Source organism: Pelodiscus sinensis, chromosome 10 (assembly GCF_049634645.1).
Source record: "Pelodiscus sinensis isolate JC-2024 chromosome 10, ASM4963464v1, whole genome shotgun sequence".
In the NCBI taxonomy this organism is placed as follows: domain Eukaryota; kingdom Metazoa; phylum Chordata; order Testudines; family Trionychidae; genus Pelodiscus; species Pelodiscus sinensis.
This window is the reverse complement of record NC_134720.1, coordinates 25,466,187-25,487,646: the sequence shown is the minus strand read 5'-3', so window position 1 is coordinate 25,487,646 and position 21,460 is coordinate 25,466,187. Positions and strand designations below refer to the sequence as shown.

The window sequence follows — 21,460 nt, the reverse complement described above, 5'->3', positions numbered from 1 at the left end:
AGGGGGATGTAATCTAGACATAGCCTAATGATCATCATCAGCCTCTTAACTATTTAGTCTTTGAGGTGCTAATAGACTATTTATTGTTTACGTTTTTCTTGTTACAGACTGGCTTGGCTATCCCTTTGAAACTTATGTACCCAATGGTCCTTCTCCCTTGTCTCCAGTTTCCCCCACCCCCTTTATTTATTCTTGGTTCTGGACTTCCATCATTCTGGTCATCTGAAGAAGTAGGCTGTGCCCACGAAAGCTCATGATACCATCTACATATTTTGTTAGTCTATGAAGTGCTACTAGATTATGTGATGTTAAAGGGTGCCAGCCAGCCACTTCAGAGGGGCAATACATAGCTTGGTTATACGGAAACAACATGAAGTCTAAGGAAGGGTGTTTGGACAGCTGGAGCAGTGAAAAGTCCCACGACTGACTGAGCTGCATCCATCACCTCATGCATACATATTTAATATATAAAGGAGAATGTTTGTATGTTTGTGCACTAATAACTTGTACACTTTAAGAGCTACCGCAACCAAATTTTGCATGGGATAAAACCTTCTCCTGGATAAAAGGTTAAGAGACTGTGGGTGGGACGAGATGAGAGAGAGACGCCTCTCCCCGGGGCTACACGGAGCTTGGCAGTGCAGGGATAAGTGACTTCCTGGGGGAAGCAGCGGGGACAGTCACTCACTAAGGCCGGTGGAGGCACAAGGAAGCGGAGGGTGGGGATCAGGTGCCAGCAGCAGGCACACAGCTCCTTCCCCCTCCCTCCCCTCAGGCTCATCATCTCAGTTATATCAACTGTCCTGAGCAACACCAGGTAACTCCAGCTAGTCTTAAGTGAACTCTAAACTGCCACTTTACTGTGTTACAACTTTCTGGCTCAGAGGTGTGGAAAAACAAAACCCCACAGCCCCACGAGCACAGCAAGTTACAGCGCTGTAAAGTGCTAGTGCAAATGGACCCCCAGCACTCCCCTAATGGAGATGGTTTACATAGAACACTGGGAGAGCTCTCACCCAGCACTCCTGTCGTGGCCATACTTTCCATTTAAAGCACTGCCATAGCAGCGCTTAATTTTAGAAGTGTAGACAAAGCGCCAGCATCTGGCAGACTCTAGGGATACTATTACTGTGCTTTGTTACCTTACTGGTCCTTGTGGGCATTGGGCAGTTCGTGCAAGGTCTCCTGTGCCCGATACCTGCACATAACTGGGTTGGCACCCAGGGAGAACACAAACAAGAAACCGAACATCTAATAACATTTACCAGCTTCTGACGGTCAGTACAGAGCACTTAAAATAATTTTAACCCCCAAAGAAACAGGAGTGATCAATGAATTAGGTTACTTACCTCATGGGAGCAGAGACCTGAGGAGTGATGAGCACAGTTAATTTCTTTGTTGTTCTATGGTGTTGCAGAGAAGAACCCAAGACCAGTGCTCCTTTAACATAAGAGTCATTTGTAGCTAGAGTCACAAAAGACTGATCTTGAAAAGGAAGAAACATTGTGTCAGTGTTCACATTTCGTTTTAAAACCAGTCTGCTTTCTAAAATTACTCAGCCCCACCACTGCATTTCATGCCAGAAGGTGGTGAGCAGAGATTTAAGTTGAGGAACCTCAAAGGAGTAAAGGAGCCTCTCACTGTGTTTAAGACCCCTTGTACATTAGTAGGCATGCACAACATTTACGGAAGAGGTTGGCACAGTTGAGGTATGCTACAGTAACATGTCTTGATTAGCTCAGCCAGTGCATTGACAGACATGGTCCTAAATGCAGAAGGAAGCACATTCCATGTTGTGTGGAGAAGAAATCCAAATGGTACATCCTAGCCTCTAATTTACCCAGTAGAAACTTTCTTCTGGATGTGGAAAATTTGCATCTAGGTCCTGGTTGAGTTGTATCCAAAGTGTAAATCAGAATGAATTCAAAAATCCACATTCTGGACTGTTAGGTGGTTAAGGAAACAACAGCTGCAGATGTAAGATTTTTTTGGGTACCGGCCAACCTCGTGTGAATATCTGTCAGATAGTGCTATTATCATTCTGGAGGCAGTCCTACAGGAATGTGTTTAAATCTGAATATTCAGGGAGTTGTGATAACATGTTTGATTTTTCACTTCCCTATTGAGGCAGGCCTGCCAATGGGGCCCAGAGCTCCCAGCTGCTACCATTGATTCTGCAGCAGCAGCCAGAGGCCCTGGCCCTTTAAAAATCATTGCCAGAGCACCAGTGAGAATCATTTTTATTTTAGGAAAAAAACACACCAAGATTTTCTGCTTAGTGAGATAAATCAAAGCAGTTTAAACTGCCAATTTCAATCCAGCTTGTCTGCTTCCAAGGAAGATGGATAGCTGTGCTCAGAATTGCTGAAACAAGTTTCAAATTTGTGTTTTGCTTTTAGGAAGTTTAGCTAGATTATTAGTTTGGTTCATATTTTGAACAATACAGAAATGTGACTGCAGATATTTTAGAGCAGCAAGGCAAGAGAAGTAATATCTTTTATTGGACCAACTTCAGACACAGAGAGAAACTTTGAAGCTTCCAAGGAGGTTCTTTGCATCTTTTTAGTAGCAATAGACTTATGAGCAACTAGGGTGATTTTTTTAATATTCTATATTCAAATAAAATGGGCAGGACCACAGCTTTGACAAAAAAACCTTAAAGGTGTGACTTTCAAAGAATTACACACTTGCCAAAGTTAGTTCTACACAAAAGAGGTCCATACTTTTGGAGTGCCATGTGGAGCAATTTGCATCAGGTATCATTCACTTTTCAGAGAGTTGCTGAGTGTGTAGAACATATTGCTGGATAGCTCTTATGTAAGAATGGTTGGCTTAGAACTCAAAGGCCGTGTCCAGACTCAGGGGTTTTTTCGGGAAAAGTAGCCTTTTCCCGAAAAAACTTCCCCTGCGTCCAGACTCAAGCCGCGTTCTTTCGAAATTATTTCGAAAGAACGCGGCTTTTCTTTCGATGGCGGTAAACCTCGTTTCACGAGGAAGAACGCCTTCTTTCGAAAGTTCCTCTTTCGAAAGAAGGTATTCTTCAATGTAAATAGGGCTTCCTCAAAAGAGAGCATCCAGACTCGCTGGGTGCTCTCTTTCGAAAAAGCGGATTGCTCTTTTGAAAGATCTGCCTGCAGTCTAGACGCGATCTTTCGAAAGAGGCTCTTTCGAAAGAAGCCTGCAGTCTAGACATAGCCAAAGTCTGCAGCTATGGCATAGCCTCAAAATAGCAGGCAGGATTCGTCCCCCAACTTCCTTTCATTTAGAGGAAATGAGAAGTTGCCCTTAGTTAGGAAGCAAATTAAGATACTTCTTGCAATAAAAGCCACCCCTTGCCGCTGAAGTGAGACATTAAAGTTCATATTTAGCTTCTATCCAATATTGCAACTTAAAATCTTTTGTTGAGTTAAAAATATAAATGCATTCTTGAGTTGTGTAACCACCTTGCTGTAGCTGAAGAAACTAATATTCTCTCTTGCATGAGGGGGGGAGGGGAGAAGAGGAAGATATCTCTGATATTAAGAAAGAAGTTAAGGAATCCTCTTTAAAGCATTCATATTAAGTTCTTCAACTAGCGTAGTAGCCACCTATATGGAAGACCAATTGCAAGCATTGGATGTATTTTAGATTTCAAGTATTAAACTGCCATATGTTGTTGGATGTAAATCTTTGGCTAGAATAGAAAGAAAATTAAATCAAATCTTAGGTCATCTAGGTTGCATCTAGACTGGCATGATTTTGCACAAATACTTTTAACGGAAAAGTTTTTCCGTTAAAAGTATTTGTGCAAGAGAGCGTCTATACTGGCATGTACCTTTGCGCAAAAGATTTGCTTTTGCGCAAAAGCATCCGTGCCAATGTAGACGCTCTCTCGCACAAGAAATTAACATAGCTGTCTACACTGGCCCTTTTGTGCAAGAATACTTGTGCAAGAGGGCTTATCCCTGAGCGGGAGCGTCTGAGTATTTGCACAAGAACCACTGATTTTATACATTACAAAGTCAGTGTTCTTGCGCAAATACTCGCGGCCAGAGTAGACAGGCGGCAAGATTTTGCACAGAAGCCGCCACTTTTGCGCAAAATCATGCCAGGCTAGATGCACCCCTAGAGTGTAGTGCAGGTATGTCAAACTCGAAGCCTACTGAAAGCCACACAAACGAAAACCGATAGGTTTCAGGGCCAAAGAAAGTGTACTTCTATCAGAAAGTCATAATTATAGATGATACCCCCCAACCTAATACCTCCCTCCTTCCCCAGAGCCAGACATTCCCAGCCCCCCCTAACCTAATGGGTCCCGGAGCCGCCACACATTTCTTCCTCAGACACCGGGGCGGCGTGAGCACAGCGGCCAGCTATCAGCAGGCGCTTGATGCCTGTGCAGAGCAGCTGGCCGGCTGTGAGGAAATGCTGGACTGCCCAATGCAGAGTGGCCTGGCCAGCTGTGAGCAGTCACTGGAGCACCAAGCAGCCTGGCGAGCCGTGAGCAGAGCAGCTGGTCAGCAGGCTGTGATCTGCACTCGGCCATGTGCTCTGAGTAGCCAGGAGGCTGCACTTTATTTTTATAAAAATGTAGTCGTGGGCCAAAAAAAATTTCGAGTGGGCCCTCCAGAGGCCTGTTTGACATACCTGTTGTAGTGTTTTCATGTTTTTAAACTTAGCCCAGTTTTTTCCCTACAGAGTCATAAATGGAAGGGCTAGATTTCTTACTTAAATTCACTGAGAAATAGTGACCTGTAGTAGTTCATTTTGCTTGGGGAGTCTAAAAACAGTATAAACAGAACAATTCCCAGTCTGTTAAGAACTTTAGAAACTAGTAGCATTAATACTGAACCACAAGTCTAGAAGTTATGCATACTGTTGATGTAGTTATTTGGGAAAATTCTGAAGAACTATTTTTCCATTCTGTCCCCAAGGAGCCAGTCTGAATGCAAAAGTTTTATAAACTGCTTGCATGAACTGTGTCAGAACAGCAAGTTATTAGTATTTTAAGCAGTGTAAACATTCCTCTAGTAACAAACACTTGTGTTCTTGTTCTTGGATTTATAAGTTACTCTTCTCATTCCCAATGAATGAAGAGTTTTGGCTTGAAAAGTTAAGAATTCAGTAGACCTGACTCAACAAGACACCAACATATTACTCTTTTATAAAGGGATTATACACACATGAATAGTCTTACAAACTAGTGACTGCATCACTTGTGCCATCATTCAATGTTAAGTCTTTGTTCAGATGTTTTCTAGGCTATATGGCTCTGCCAGTGATCCAATGACCTTGTTGTTTATTTCCACTGAGGCCATACAAAGGTCTCAATGTCTGCCTGCCTTTTTGAAACTGCATATTCAAGTTTCATACCGCAGGATTCACTAGCCCAAGACCTATGAACAATTCAGAACATTCTTAAGAATGGCCAAGGTAACATATATTGGGGTTTATGGTCAGAATGAAGCATTAAGTTACATTAGAGGATAAGCAACAGAGAGAGCATGTGGAAAACAATAAATACAAGGAAAACCCTAGCTACTAAGTTACTTGCTAGTTTTGCTTTTTGGGACTAGGGTTAGGGTCAATGTGTAGTCAAGTACATGATTAACCGATAAACCTCGGTTTATGGATTAAGCTTAACTACACGCATCTCCCCCCTCCCCACAGCGAGGCAGAGAGCAGGAACCAGTGCCATGGGGGGCTGGCTAGAAAACTGACTCCCCACGAGCACCAGATCTGCAGAGCCACCTTCCCCCTCCCCGCAGTACTGCTGCCTCCGATGGGGGAAAACAGGCAGGAACTAATATGCATGGGCCGGCTCTCCTCATGGACCAGCTCCGCAGAGCCACCTGCCCTCCTCCCACTGCTGCTTCTGATACAGAGGCAGCAGTGTGGGAGTGGCAGGGGAATCACCAGGAGTGGAGCCAGGAGCACACTGGCTGCTGGCCCCACCCCTGGGGACTATTAACTAGTCACATAACCGACAACATTTGTGCCATTACACGACTATTAAATTACACAATAGCTAACATCCCTATTTGGGACAGCATGGCTGTATTTACTTTTGCTTAATGAAGTGTGGCACTGTCAACCCCTTTGGACATATCCTCATCTGACATATCCCAAGTCTCCTCATCTGACATATCCCAAGTCTATAAAACAGGACAGGTTAGTGTTAACATAGCTAGCCTAGGCTTGGTGTTCCATAGGAAAGGTATTAGGTTTCGTACTCATGTGGAAGATTCAAGCAGCTTCTCTTTTTAAATTTAAGCACACAAAAGGTATCAGAAATGACGAAGTTGCTGTAACAGTGCTAGCCATAGCCTCCATGTCAATTGATTTTTGGGAACATCCTTCCACCTCCTCAGTTCCTTTGTTATCATTTCTACTTTGTTCCCTTTACAGGGTACAGCAGCTGAACAGGGGAGTACCCTTCACACTAATGGGTCATCATAGGTAATGGAGACATGCATGCAATTCTATATAGCCCAGGGCAGTGGTTTTCAAAGAATGGTTTATAACCTAGTACCAGGTCATGGAATGTCAGACACCTGGTCACCTTGCTATAGGTAGGGTGACCAGGAGGGTGCTAAGGCAGCTTCCTGCCAGTCCTGGTACTGCAGATCACATTGTGCCCTGGAAGTGGACAGCAGCAGGTCCAGCTCCAAGCTGGGAGGCACACAGGGCTCTGCATGCTGCCCCACGCCAAGTATCAGCTCTGCACTCCCATTGGCCAATTGGCAGCCAATGGGAGCTGGGAAACAGTGCATGCAGGTGAGAGCAGCAGCACCACCTGTGTGCCTCCCACAAGGGAGGGCCTGCTGCTGGCCACTTTTGGGGTGTAGTGTGGTCCACAGCACCAGAACTGGATGCCTGCCTTCACACCCATCCAGCACCACAGCACACGGAGCTGGAGCCACATGAGTTAAGTCTGTGCTTCATCCACATACCCCAAACTCCTGCCCCAGCCCTGATCCCCCTCCTGCACCTCAAACCTCTCATCTCTGGCCCCAACCCTGAGCCTGCACTCTAATAAAAAGGTACAATTATGTTGGGTCACGGGCATCGACAATTTTCTTCACCTGGATCACGAGAAAAAAGGTTCTTGTGGGGGGGGGGGGGGGGGGAGAGAAAGAAATCACACCACCACTACTGGCCTACGGACACAAGCTTTACTTGCCTGAACATAGAACTTTTAACTCCAAAAAGGCTGTCTTAGCAGGTGTAGAGCTATCCAAGGGTTGATCTGTTGCTAAGCAATTGTGACTGGCCCAACACCTTCTGTGCATCAGCCCTCCTCTCAGAGGCCTGAGGCATTATATTTACAAGACTATACATGCCCTTTGTACTCTTCTCTCTCTCTCTCAAAAGGAAACTGCCTAGAATGGAAGCAGACTCCACCACTGAGTTTGAGAGATTAGCAAGTTTAAATTCTGCAAATAGAAGGTTCATTAGGACCTATGTATAATCAACAACCATATCTGTATGAGCAGTTGGAAAAATGCAAAGAAATGTGTCTGAATACTATTTACTAAGGAGTGCATTAAATCCATATATCAGCAGTTCTCAACTAGTTCATTGAGTCTACAAGCCCTTCCAAGGAGGATGTAAGATCCTGTGACTAAAACCCAGAGCCCGAGTCCTAACAAAGCTGAAATTAGGAGCTGTGGCTGAAGCCCTAGCCCTGGTGCTCCCTGTGAGGCCGAAGACCTGAGCCCATGGACAGAGTTGGAAAACAGAGGGTATTCCCCTCCCCACACATACACAGTGCAAGAGCATAAGTCTCAGGGGCAGCTTCCCCCCGTCCCACCAGGTCAGAGGAGCAGAGCCAGAGCTGGTCAGCTGCTGCTCTGGCTGCTGTGATGGGGCAAGTAATGGCAGCATTCCTGTGTCTCCTGCTGGTGCCCCAAGTTCAAACTGCTCCTCAGCTCCAAGCCCCATTTTCACTTGCAAAGGCAGCTGGTAAAAGCTTCCTGGGTGGGGACACCAGACTTCATGACTGGAAGACCTTTCCAAGAACAAGTACCTCAGGTAGCCCTCACAGCCCCTTAGTACCCCTCTCCCTATCCCCCAATCCCCTGCCCAAATACAGTCCTTAAACACCTCCTCCCTGAACCCAGAGCTACCTCCCTGTCCACAGAGACCCAGCTATTCCCTCCCTGCACCCTCAGCTCTCTGTACACAGCCCTCAGCTATCTCTTGGTTTTAAAACTGAGCCAAGTCCACTTTTGGAGTTGTAACTTTTAGTTGTGTGCCCTCCCCCAAACCCAGGCAGGCTGGGTGGCTTGCTGAGTTGTCAAGGAAGTAGGTAGCACTTCCCCCAGACCCTGCCATGTAGCATTTTCTTAAGCCACATTGGCCCCCACCCACTAAAATAGAAGTCAAACTATCCCTATGCCCAACCTCCCCCCCATCCCGAGCCTCCCGCCCCGCAGCTCTGGAGTTTTTAATAGCATATTGAGGAGGCATCTTGAAAAAAAAAAAAAAAAAGGACCCCTGTCACACATAGTAGTACTAAGAATCTGAACGCAAACCTGACTTCCTCTATCCACGTCTCTTGGCCTGGGCCATCAGTGAGGACAGATCATCCAAGAAAGTTCTTGTGATGAAAAAAGGTTATTAAGAAAGATTAATAGATGCACTGAGAGGACAGCATCCCTTTAGCATTTGAAAGGCATTGACTGTATTTTGTCAGCCACACTTCTGAGAGATACTTGCTTTATTACAAGAGCTAATATTGTAGCTGAACGATCAGAGCCGGTTAGGCATGGAGCAAGTACTGTCAAATACATCTGTCAGTTTCCATCATAGGGATGGTTAAGGGGGAGGGGAAGAAGCAGCAGCTCAGTTTTTAACAGCACAATACTGAGGAATTTTCCAGGGACAGGCAGAACATCACTTGGGAGCTATCACCCGTTTTAGTGCAACCAGATTTCGAGCTGAGTGTGTCATTTTAATTTAAGCTTCAGCTGTTTGACAACCTTCCCCCGCGCCTCCATCAAGAGTCCGAACAGGACTGAGACTTCCTGGAGATGCCTCTCCCCACCCCCCAGCTTTCCCATTCCAGCCACAGGCGTGAGGGCCAGACCGTACCTCTCCCCAGAGCTCAGAGGGGAGCCCCATCGCCTCTGCAAGTTACGCGCCCATGAAGCGGCACCGAGTTGTGCGCACACGGGGTAGATCGCTACCCGCTTCTACACCACCGCCCGGCCACTCGCGCTGCAGGGAGCTCTCCGGCCAGAGCGGGGGACGGGCAGGACGTGCGGGGCGCACGGGGTACCCAGCCGGGGGCAGGCAGGAGCGCGGCTCGCCTAGAAATAGGAGCCGCCATAAGCGAGCGAGCGCTGGGGACCCCGCAACGCGGAACAGGCTAGGCCAAGCGCCGCTTCCTTCCTACTCCCCGAGCCTCCCCGCGGCGCCCGCCCTGGGCAGGGCGCAGCTCTCCCGCTAGCCAGCCAGCCCACGCCGGGTAGGGGCTTCGGGGCAGGGGCCGCCCGCTGGCTCCGGTAACGCTCTCGCAGCTCCGCCAAGCGCCGCGCGGGCCCGGCCAGGGCGCACTTACCGGCCATGGTGCCCGCGCTGCCGGCCCCTCCGCACAGCGCCAGGGGCAGATGGTGCGGCTACTCGCGAGCCGGAACCGGAGCCGCCCCTTATATCTGGGCGGGCGGAGCCACGTGGGGCACGTACGCTGCCCCGCAGTTGGGCCCGGGCAGCCCGGCGCTAGCGCGGCGGCGCCCAGCTGGGGACCCCGGACGCCCGGCTTCCCAGCATAGGCCGGGAGCTGCGATATCAGGAGTGAAGTAACTCAAATGACTTGGGGGGGGGGGGGGTAATGGTATGGGGGCAACGCCGGGCGGGGGGCTGGAGGTGCTGGGGGGGTGGGAGTATGGGGTAACGCCGGGCAGGGGGCTGGAGGTGCTGGGGGGGGTGGGAGTATGGGGCAACGCCGGGCAGGGGGCTGGAGGTGCTGGGGGGGTGGGAGTATGGGGCAACGCCGGGCAGGGGGCTGGAGGTGCTGGGGGGGGTGGGAGTATGGGGCAACGCCGGGCAGGGGGCTGGAGGTGCTGGGGGCTCAGGGTAGGGAGTTGGGAGTATGGGTCAACTCAGGGCAGAAGGCTGGAGCTGTTGGGCGCTTAAGGCAGGAGTTGGATTGGGGAGGTGCAGGAGTCAGGGTTAGAAGGGCTAAGGGTGTCAGGTGTAGAAGTCAAGTTGGAGTGGGGGGGGGACTCAAGCAGAGGACTGGGGTGTGGGAGCAGGGGTGGACTGGGGTGTGGAGGGCGTAGGGGTGCAGGCATCAGGGTAGGAGATTGGGGGAGTATGTGAGGGAGCTTGGGGCTGGGAGTGCAGCCACTGTGCTGCCTGCCTGGCCTTGGGCTACTGGATCCCCAGGGCTTGCCAGGGCACAGTGACCACACTGGCTGGTCGCCTGAGCAGTGGGGCTGGAGCCTGGGTGCACTGTGGCTGTGCAGTCCATGGTGACAGCATCATGCAGAGCCTTGCCTCCAGTTGTCCTGTCTCTTACAGGTTCACTGCACCACAGCACACCGGCTTACTTTCACCTTTGGTTATCTCCCGTGCTGCCTGCTGCTCTGCCTAAGAACAGCCTTTCCTCTGGCTATTTCCTTCTCTCGAGGCCATTCTCCCTATCTGTTTTGCTCACAACATGTTCTCTAGTCACCGTATGCTAAGAGGCCAGATCCTCCTCTCCTTGTCCATGTTCTTTGTGCTGCCAAAAAGCTGCCCTTACTGTTTTGCCGGGGATTCATCTGGTGCTGGGGAATTCTTGGATATTGTTAGGCCACCTTTATTGCGGGGGTATCTGAATGCTTTGATGCATTGAGTAGTCTCTTGCTTTGCTGAAGGCAGTATGGCACTGCCCCCTCTTCCTTTCCCACTGCTAGGAAAAGTTATCTGGCCTTCCTGTGATGTTACAGAGCTCGTGTGGTGTGCATGCAAGAGTCCCACGGAGAATGTGGGTCAAAGTAGCTTTTGTACTTTGCTTGTGCTTATGGCTATCCAGGGGTTATGGTCTGATAAGTGACCCTGTAAGAATGACCAATAGATTTCTTATATTGTTCTTTCTTAACAATTTTCAAGCCCAGTTTGTTCACCTTGTAAATAAAAATATGTTTTCTACCTTCTAGTGGTTCATTTGGAATCTGAGAGTCAAGCTGCATTTTGCCTGTGGCTTAGATCTGTTCCACTAATAAATATTCGGCAGTTACAACTCTACACTAAGAATTCTGTTGATAGTGCATGAAGCAGCTGGATTTCAAGCTGTGTTGGCTGTGGAAGGATATCACAAAATCTTACTTGATTCAGTAAGGTGAGCAGCCTCAGGAAGTACATTTGCTGAACCTTTTTTCAGTCATTTTTCAGACTAAAAGTATAGTAAGTTTCCACTGGAGTCTGAAAAAAGTGACCAGACCAGCTCCTACACAACCACTGTACTGAGGGTGATAGATTATTTGTTTATGTGGGGGATGAGCGCTGATATAATGCTAGGTGATGTTCAGATACATAGTGAGGCTCTAAAACATTTATAGTGTAAATATATTAGATGGGAAGAAACAAAGATAGAGAAAAGTGAAGTAACTTGCCCAAGGCCACCCAACTAATTAGCAGCATAGTTGGGATTAGAACTCAGGTCTTCTGGGTCCTGCTGAGGTCACCGAGCCACAGTGTATGCGATTGCCCATTTGGACATTCACCCATGGTAGGGATTATAGAGATGGGCTTGGCAGAGTTGGGATAGATCCATATTAGGAAAAAAGGTGGGGTTTTTTTAACCACATTAACTAAGGGACAGCCAAATTTTTACCTCAGTGTGCTAGCCTATATTAGAACTGTACTTGCTTTGTCCACACTAGTATTTTACCATGTTTTAGTTATCACATGTTAGTTAACATATGGTAAAAATTACTTGTTTTCCTAGTAAAACAAAGCTTTAGAGAGAGAGCTCTGGTTGTTGGGAAGGAGGTAGTAGAGTTCAAGGAAGATGGAGTTCTTCTCTAGTATGTGTCCCTGTGGGTGCTCCACTGTGGGTGTCGGGCTCATCCCCGGCACTGGGACGAGCCCAACACCCACAGTGGAACACCGGTGGGGGGAGACATTTCGAAGAACCATTGATACTGCACAAGGTGAGTAACTTCTTCCTTTTGAAGGGAATGAGGAGAATAAAACTTACTTTGATGCAAGGAAGGAGCAAAAGGGCTCCCTAAAATGTTTGAATAAGGTAGAATAAGTATTGAAACTGTTTGATTCAGATCTACATAGACTCATCCAGACTTGAAACCCGATCAGAATTAAAATATTGCTCTGATTTAAGATTTCTATATGTACTAAGCTTTTAAGTAATAAAGGTCTTTCTATGTTCACAACTATTCACTTCTGTCCACCAAAGCCTGTTATCTATGGGCAAGATTCTGATTTATTTGTGCCTGTGTAAAATGTGGAGTAGTTCCACTGACATCACTGGAGTTTTGCACTGATATAAATCTAGATTTAGAGTAACTTAGTTGATTTTGCTAGCATTTACGCAAGTGTAATCTGGAGAAAGTCCACTGACCTCGTTTCTGTTCCTCCAGATTTTACAACAGCTGCTGTAATAATCTGGCCTTCATAGAGAGTGCCCACAATGTTCAACAGAAAAATTCTGATTTCAGATCTCTAGTAAGTATGTTCCACAGTTGCAGAACCTTGCACTGCTGATTGGGGCTTCCATAACGTAGTTCTTTAGAATTTAACATGCAAATGTTTTCTCTTTTAATATTTTATTTTTTTTATTCTGAAGGACATAAGAGAGATTCTGTTCCATAATCAGGTGTGATATTAAAGAGGTGTATTGTATGATTTAGTTGTACTATTTATACTTTATTTTAACCACCATTTGTAATCTGAACCAACCTTGTTCCAAATTCCTCAGAAAGTTTCAGATTATTCTCTCCTCTGTTATGGTCTCCAGGTGCTGATCCGTGACTAATAATATTAAAGCCATACATTCTCTCTGGTGAGTAATGTCGTGCTGTTATCTTAACACTGAATGAACTGTAAGGCTCCCTGCATTTCAGAATGTATTGGACCTCTCATGCCAGGAAACTCTGGAACCTCACAAGATTTGAAGATGACAGAGAGCACAGAAAAAGGCAAGACTGTAAAATCTTGAGATCTGGAGGTGTAGGTATCTAGCAAAGGTTTGGGGAGAGAAAAGGGTAATACTTATCATAGTTATGAAACCTAAGAAAAGGCTTTAATATTTGTGCAGAGGTTCAGACTTTCTTCTTTTCCCCCCACTCAGTTTGGCCATCCGTGTGTTTTACTAAGGGCTGGTGTAATGGTTGAGAAAAGGGGTGACATGCCAGGAATGTGTGGCCAATGAGGGTTTGAGCAGTTTTGTTTCTGACTGTAATTATGCCCCTCTGGGAAACCTCATTTGTTGTAGTCAAATCAAGACATTCCCACTCATTTCATGCCCCAATAGTGCAAACAGCTTCAGTGTTTTAAAGAAGGGACTACAGGAAGAATCTCTGTAAATTAATCAATTTAATACTCATGGCTACGAGGCAGGTCTTATCTCCATTTTTGTAAAGAAAGAAAATGAGACTCAGAGAAATTAAAGAGCATAATTATTACTCCTTTATGCTAGTGTAAAAATGTAGTGGAGTTAATCTTAACTGACTTCAGGGAAGTTACTTCTAATTTATACCAGTTTAAGATTGAGCAGCATTGACCCTAAGTGACTTACCAAATAACTATGCAGCAATCAGTGGCACAGCTAGTGTTAGAATTCAAGAACTCACTTCCACATCTATACTCTGTCATTAGGCCTTTACTCATCATATAAAACAGTAGACTTAACATGAGCTTCTAGATAGGTATCCTGAGTTCTTGAACTGGGTATGTCAGTGTATGCAGGCAGATTAATAAGGCTTCCTTTTTATAGGAGTTCAGTTTCATAAAGTTGAAATCTCTAGGACCTACAGATCTGCACATAAGTGTCCATTCATTACTCAAGGCTTAAACCAGAGTGATGATTGGAGAGAGATCAGTTCTACCCTCTGTATAGCAGTATAAACAGATTGCAGTGATAGAATTTAAAGCCTACCATATAAGCAGCATATCTCTTTCCTGCTGGGCGACAGAATGACGACATCATGCTCTCTAGCTGTGAAAGCAGCCAGAGAGAGGGAAGGCTGGCAAGTGTAGTAAGCATGGGGCGCAGCCCTCTAGTCTGCACTGAAGGGCACATGTCGGCTACGTCTACAGTGGCATGATTTTCCAGAAATGCTTTTAACGGAAAAGTTTTCTGTTAAAAGCATTTTCAGAAAAGAGCGTCTAGATTGGAAGGACGCTTTTCCGCAAAAGCACTTTTTGCGGAAAAGCGTCCATGGCCAATCTAGATGCGCTTTTCCGCAAAAAAGCCCCGATCGCCATTTTTGCAATTGGGGCATTTTTGCGGAAAACAGTATTGTGCTGTCTACACTGGCCCTTTTGCGCAAAAGTCTTTCGGAAAAAGACTTTTGCCCAAACGGGAGCAGCATAGTATTTCCGGAAAAGCACTGACTATCTTACATGAGATCGTCAGTGCTTTTCCGGAAATTCAAGCGGCCAGTTTAGACAGCTGGCAAGTTTTTCCGGAAAAGCAGTTGATTTTCCGGAAAAACTTGCCAGTCTAGACACCGCTGTCCTGTAATAGTAAAAGTAATAATAATAGTAAATGGCTCAGGAGTAAATATTAACTAAATGAGGCTCCCAGGTTTCCTTCTCAAATTAGATTATAGTACAATAGTATACTACGTAATAGTATAGTAGTATAGCTCATGTAAGATAAAGAATTGCTCTTTTGCTTCATAGACTCATAGACTTTAAGGTCAGAAGGGACCATTATGATTATCTAGTCTGACCCCTGCACAGTGCAGGCCACAAAATCTCAACCACCCCTCCTAGAATAATCCTCTCACCTATATCTCAGATATTGAAGCCTTCAAATACTTTGAAGACCCCAAGATGCAGAGAATCCTCTAGCTGTGATCTGTACCCCATGCTACAGAGGAAGGCGAAAAACCTCCAGGGCCTCTGCCAATCTACCCTGGAGGAAAATTCCTTCCCGACCCCAAATATGGCGATCAGCTAAACCCTGAGCATGTGGGCAAGACTCATCAGCCAGACACCCAGAAAGTTCTCTATAGTAACTCCTATCATCCCTCCATTAACCTATTTCCCACTGATAATGAACGGTCAATTAGTTACCAAGATCATGTTATCTCATCAAACCATCCCCTTCATAAACCCATCTAGTTTAATCTTGAACCCAGATAATCTTTTGCCCCCACTACTTCCCTTGGAAGGCCGTTCCAGAACTTCACTCCTCTAATGGATAGAAACCTTCATCTAATCTCAAGTCTAAACTTCCTACTAGCCAGCTTATATCCGTTTGTTCTTGTGTCCACGTTGGTATTAAACTTAAATAATTCCTCTCCCTCCCTGGTATTTATCCCTCTAATATATTTAAAAAGTGCAATCATGTCCCCCCTCAGCCTTCTTTTGGTTAAAGTAAACAAGTCAAGCTCCTTGAGTCTCCTTTCATAAGACAGGTTTTCCATTCCTCGGATCATCCTAGTGGCCCTTCTTTGTACCTGTTCCAGTTTGAATTCATCCTTCTTAAACATGGGAGACCAGAACTGCACACAGTATTCCAAATGGGGTCTCACCAATGCCTTGTATAATGGCACTAACACCTCCTTATCCCTACTGGAAATACCTCGCCTAATACATCCCAAGATCATATTAGCCTTTTTCACGGCCATGTCACAATGGCGGCTCATAGTCATTCTATAATCAACCAGGACTCCGAGGTCCTTCTCCTCCTCCATTACTTCAGAGTATATAGAAAGCAATTTCCTATTGTGTCACAGTTATAGCTTCCATACCAGCTGTACAAAGTATCTTTGCCATCACTCCCTATGTCACAGTCCTCACATCTGTTAACTGTAGCTAAGAGTTTTGCGAATATCCAGTGCTGGGTGGGTATTTAAAAAATGGTTTCAAAATAGCAATGTTGTAGTGGTGTTGGTCCCAACATATTAGAGTGTCAAGGTGAGAGAGAGAGAATATCTTTTATTGGACCAACTCCTTTTTATGAAAAAACAAGCTTTTGAGCTATGTAAAGCTCTTCTTTTGAAGAGCTCTGTGTAGTTCCAAAGCTTATCCTTTTTGTTCAATAAAAAGTTTACCCAATAAAAAATATCACCTTGTCTCTTTAAAATAGTGAGTCACATTAAGAAATTTGGCATCATATTTGACCATGTCCTTTCCACAGCTTAGCTCCCATTTGCATGAGATGATAGAAAGCTGTTTTTCCACATGGTTTGCACAGACCACACACTTGTACGTCTCATAACAAGTTCTCAACAGCAATTCATTCCTTTTTCAGAGGATATCTCAGTTGCTTCTTATCAGGGTGTTCAGTAATGAATCTCTTGCTTGCAGATTATTAAGAGTGGAGCAGCATGTTTTCTCATGGGGTTAAACAATTGCAGTCCTATTACACCTACTTTGTGTCCTCTACATTATAAAGTGGCAAATGGAATATAAGTTGTTACTGTTGATTTTTAAATCCCTCTGTGGTATAGACCTAGCCTACGTACGCACTCTTTCAAAACTTGGCCTGATGTCTATTTGCACTCTTATGCAATCTGCCTTTTAGGGATTCCACCTGTAAGGTGGCAGGTGCATAATAAATATAACTCATTCTTCATTGTCTGAGTTCATAACACCCACTTAAAATATTTTTTTCTTTTCAGAGAAGTTATTTATGATGACTACCATTGTCCCCATGGTTCTAATCTTCTTCCTGCATATTTTCCCAATTTTTAGTCTTATTTTTTGACTCCCTTGAATTTTGAGAGAGTTCTTTAATACCATGTTTTTACTGTACTTCATAGTGAAGTTATAGCACTGCACAATGCCTGGAGTGGTTGAGTAGAGATTTTATAAATATTGTTTTGATATCCTCAGATTGTGAAATAAACTTCACAGTTGTAACATTCTTCAAGAAAGAGGGCATATGCAGTTTCATACAGCCTTTCTTTATGAAGAGAAACAGTTTGCTTTGGAATAGTGTAGATACATGTTGCTAACTGGTCAGACCACATGTTGTTCTATGCGCATATATTTACTGAAATTTAATTGCTTTTGAAAGATCAAGACACTGTCTCTTACAACATGTTTTGTTTCCTGCTTTGAACAAAGTCAAAATCATAAATGGGACTAAAGCATAGCCTCAGATATGATCACCACTGAATTTTGAGTGAAGGTCTGGTTAACTTTGTGGCTGGCCTATAGCTTTCTCATGGAATGAACCAAAACCCTGAACCCAAACTATGTGGAAATTTGGATTTCATATCAAATCAAGCTAGTGATTCATTTAGAGCAGTATCCTATATCTGGCCAGTTCCACGTGATTCAGACGAAGAAGCAAGAAATCCTGCAATGGACAAATATCAAATAGCACATATTTTGGGGAAGTTTCTGTATAACCCCAGCAGTCAGTGCTTATTTTCTGAGATATGTGGCTTTTGAGTGTTTTTTGGTCTGTCATAGTTTTTAATCCTATCTGATTGTGAGTTTTATTATTCAAATAAATGTCTGATCCATTTTGGAAGTCTGCTAAAGTCTTGGCCTTAGCATTGGCTTGTGGTAGTGAGTTCCACAGGTTAATTTTACAGTTTGTAAAATAGTAACCATCGATTGTAGAGATGCTCCCACTTCACAGCTCTCCAGTATCCTTCAATAGGTAGGATAATTTTCAGTAACTTCTGAAAGATTCATGGTTCTGAATGTTTTGATGTTTAGAGGGGGGCTATATAACCTTGAAACAGTCTTGTTTACAGGGTACATACTGCATAGTTTAGATCAGTGTTTCTCAAAGTGGGCTCTGACCCACTTGAGGACAGCTACTAGCAGACCTGGGCTTCCTATAGGTTCCATAGCCACAGAGCCTTGCAGCTCCCATTCGTTTGGGTTTGCCATTTCAAGCTAAGAGGAGCTGTGGGAAGCGGCAGCCCAGGCCATGCCACTTCTCATGGCTCCTTTTGGTGGGAAATGGTGAACCAGAGCCAATGGGAGCCACAAGGCTCCATGGTTATGGACCCTTTAGGTAAACAAAGCAGTGCGGGTCTGCTAGCAGCTTTTCCCACTTTGAGAAATGCTAGTTTCGATGAAAATGCGTCTTTTTAAAAATAATCCCATCTTCCTCTGAGAGCCTACCTACTTTACTGAATGTCTTTATAAAAATAATTTATAACTAGGGAGTTTCACAGCAGTTATTTCAAATCTAAATTTATGATTTATAGCTCCTAATATTGGCTGATTTGTGTTATGAATGTTGCTAGAAAAATGAGATGGAATACATTTATAGATGAAACATCCATTAACATTTAATGAATATAATGGTCCATCTGAGAGAACATAGATTTTTAGCCTGTATTATATTAAGCACTTAATGCTGATATGACGTATATTAAGGTAGACCATTTGGATAGACAGAGTTGAGCATCACTTACATGAATATAGGTTGAGGAAATGTTTTATTCTCTCAGTAAAAGGAAACGGAAAGTTGGCTTCAGTTGGTCCGGAAAACTGCAGTTCTGAATAAAGTTGATATGTATATTTAATTATGGAATTGTCTTTAATGTCAATATCTTCATGTAAATTACTGCTCTTTCCTTTGCTACCCCATTATAGAATCATTTATTTTGGGGACAGCAGCTAAGATTTGGGTCCCACATAGAAATACTTTAATTGTGCCGTGTTGTCACATGTAGGAAGGAAAAGAGTATCTAAGAGTAATTAAAATTCAAATATTTTGAGGGAATAACAAGGCAAAGAAACAGAAAACATGGTCATACCTGGCCATCATTTACAGAGTGCAAAATATTCTGTTTCTGTACCTTACCAAAAAGCTGAGTAGTAAGCAGCATTTGACATGCAGATGCAGTAAAAAGAAGGTGAAATAATTATGGTTCTCTGGTATCCAGTTTCACTCCCCAAGAAGATGAAGAATTGGCTGATTGCTGGTTTAAGAAACCTCTATTAAAAATTTTTGGAAACACTTATGTTTGTTACTGTTGAGACCTGTATTTTTTTTCATGTGTCAGACTTGAGCTGCTTATTCATGACACAGAATTTAACCCCACAATTAAAAAGCTTCATGTCTTTAAAGGAAATTAAGGTGACAACTTATGAAAGAAAATGACATGTTCAGGTGGTTATATTTTTAGAATCTGTAAAACTGGAGTTGAGCATAACCAAAATGGCCAAATCTCATATCCCAGAAGTTTATGTATGGATTTGCTCAATTTCTAAAATTGCCTAAGCCAAAATCCAAATCTAAACAAACTTGTGTGGTCAGACCCATTTTTAGTGTAGATAAAGCTAATTTTTTCCACAGACTGAGTTAGGATTGCAGGAAAGCTTTAGGGGAAGGGAGGATGCATACAGGAAGGAAAACACAAGTTCTGAAGTGATTTGGGGTTAGAGAAAATGAGGTGAGTTTGGGAAAAGATGGGGTCGGGGGAATTTAATGAGAAGTTGGAGACTGGATTTTTGGGAGAGGGCATTGGCACTAGCAATTCTGAGAAGACAATAAGTGAAATCATAAAGGGGGGAGGAGAAGCAGGAAACGTTAGGCCTGGGGAATGCGCAGAAATCAAGAGAAGGAGGGAGGATTTGGAGCTGTGGAAGGTGAGAACTGGGAAAGGGTAGTTGGGGAAGAAGACACTTATTTAGAGAGTTAGGGAAGAGAGAACTAGATATTTGGGGGTAAGGGAGGGAATTAGGTACATTTCTGAAAAGTGACTGCTAGGGACAGACAGAGAAGTTTGTGGGTTGACAAATTGGATGAATTCATGGGAGGTAAGGACTGAGAGAAAAGTCTAGAGGGGAAGAGTAGGCCAGGAGTGGTTTTCCAAAAAGTGCTGCCAGGAAAGCCCTGTGAAGGAAGGATGGCAGCCATCCAAAGACTTTTCTTTGGGAGGAAAAACTGGAGTAGGCTGAAGTGAGCCCAGAGAATTTGTGGAGGGTAGAAGGAAGTAACTTATGTCAGGCCTATATGAGGTATGTGGGCGTGTGCACGTGCAAAGGGTGCAAATGCACCTATATGGTCCGCCAAGCATGCATGAGGGTGCTCTGTTAGGGCAGTGGTTCTCAAACTGTACATGACCTCCAGCTCAGACTCAGCCCTCTTCCTTCCCCCCGCAGCGGGTACCCTACACTGTTGCTCTAACCTTGCCCTCCCCACACGTGAGCTTGGAATGCCAGCACTGGCTTCCCGCAGGGGCGGGGGAGGAGGAGAGGGGAAAAGGAGGAGAGGAGAAAGCCCTGAGCTTTGCGGTTTGATCTGACTTGTGGGGAGGAAGTGCTTCTGGCTCCCCGAGCTGGGGAGCAGCAGCGTGTAGGCACTCTGCCTGGAGGCTTTCCCTGCTGCTCTCACTGGCCAGATTCCAGCCAATAGGAGCAGCGAGATGCAGTGCCTAGGAGCAGTGTGGGATGTAAAGGCAAGTACCTCCTCCACCCCCCCATGCCAACCCTACCCCCCACCAACATCTCATACCCCCAGCCTGCTCCTGTATCCTCCCCATGGCCGGACACCTACCCCCAGCCTGCCTTTGCACCCTCCCTTCTGGCCATACTCTCTCCCTCCTGGCCAGACACCCTACCCCCAGCCTGCTCCTCCATTCTGTTCTGCTCCTGCACCCTTCGCCCTGGCCAGACACCCTACTCCCAGCCTGTTCCTGCATCCTTCCTCCCATGCAGGCCTCTCACCATCACTCACTTCTGCACCCCACCTTCAGTCCAGATTTTGCACCTCCATCCTCTTGCTGGCAGCCCTGTTCTGCACACTGAATCCCACATTTTTGTCCCAACCCCAGAGCCTATGGGGGTCCACAAAATCCACTAACCCTGGAATCCCAAAAGAGTAAATTTGGCCTATGGCAAACCCTAAACCTCAGTCCTCCCTGTCCCCGTCACTCCCCCAGTGGGGCTGGAGCCCCAGAAGAGTGAAATGTCTCAGTTGGGGGCCACATCAGTGAGGGTTGGAGACTTCTTCTCCCATGTGTGGTTCCCCAGTTGATCTTTCTGTGGATCAGTGCCCCTTACCCAAAAAAGTTTCCTCACCCCTGCCGTAAATATAGAAACCATTGAAACCTTTTGTGTTGGACATAAATTCATATTTTACTTTATTTAAAATGAAGTTTGATAAACCAACAGACAAGTAAAGTGCTTTGTTTAATAATTTAAATTAATATTTCCTTTTTTACTGGTTAGCTTAAACCGTTCTCCCTACCTGCAGCACTAGCAAAATGGCTTGGGTGTAATTATGTAATTAACGGTGAGTTTCCATTAGCAACTGGTGAGCCACGGAAGGGTTTGCATTGAGCCAGGTGGGCCAGGGGTCCAAAAGTTTGAGAACGAGTGT

The 21,460-nt window shown here is 45.1% G+C and overlaps 1 protein-coding gene and 1 long non-coding RNA gene across 5 annotated transcripts in view; one reads left to right on the top strand and one right to left on the bottom strand.

The window, feature by feature from the left end:
* The window catches only part of GYG1 (glycogenin 1), a 26,988-nt gene extending 17,304 nt beyond the window's left edge, over positions 1-9,684 (bottom strand). The window contains exons 1-2 of one of the 2 annotated variants that reach the window (XM_075937695.1): positions 9,545-9,684; positions 1,350-1,485 (exon numbers count right to left, since the gene is read on the bottom strand). In XM_075937695.1, coding sequence (XP_075793810.1) covers positions 1,350-1,485; positions 9,545-9,551 — 143 coding nt within the window. In that variant the 5' untranslated portion in view covers positions 9,552-9,684. Of the gene's footprint in view, positions 1-1,349; positions 1,486-3,576; positions 3,671-9,544 lie in introns of those variants that run through there. The other variant, XM_075937694.1, reaches the window with a different exon arrangement.
* LOC102456607 (uncharacterized) lies at positions 9,649-21,460 on the top strand. 3 transcript variants are annotated; one of them, XR_012906237.1, is made up of 4 exons: positions 9,649-9,777; positions 11,127-11,308; positions 12,570-12,654; positions 12,947-21,460. It is a non-coding gene; the product is annotated as an uncharacterized LOC102456607 (long non-coding RNA). The 3 variants fall into 3 exon arrangements; XR_012906236.1 differs by having other exon boundaries at positions 9,666-9,782; XR_012906238.1 differs by lacking the exon at positions 9,649-9,777 and adding an exon at positions 10,263-10,954.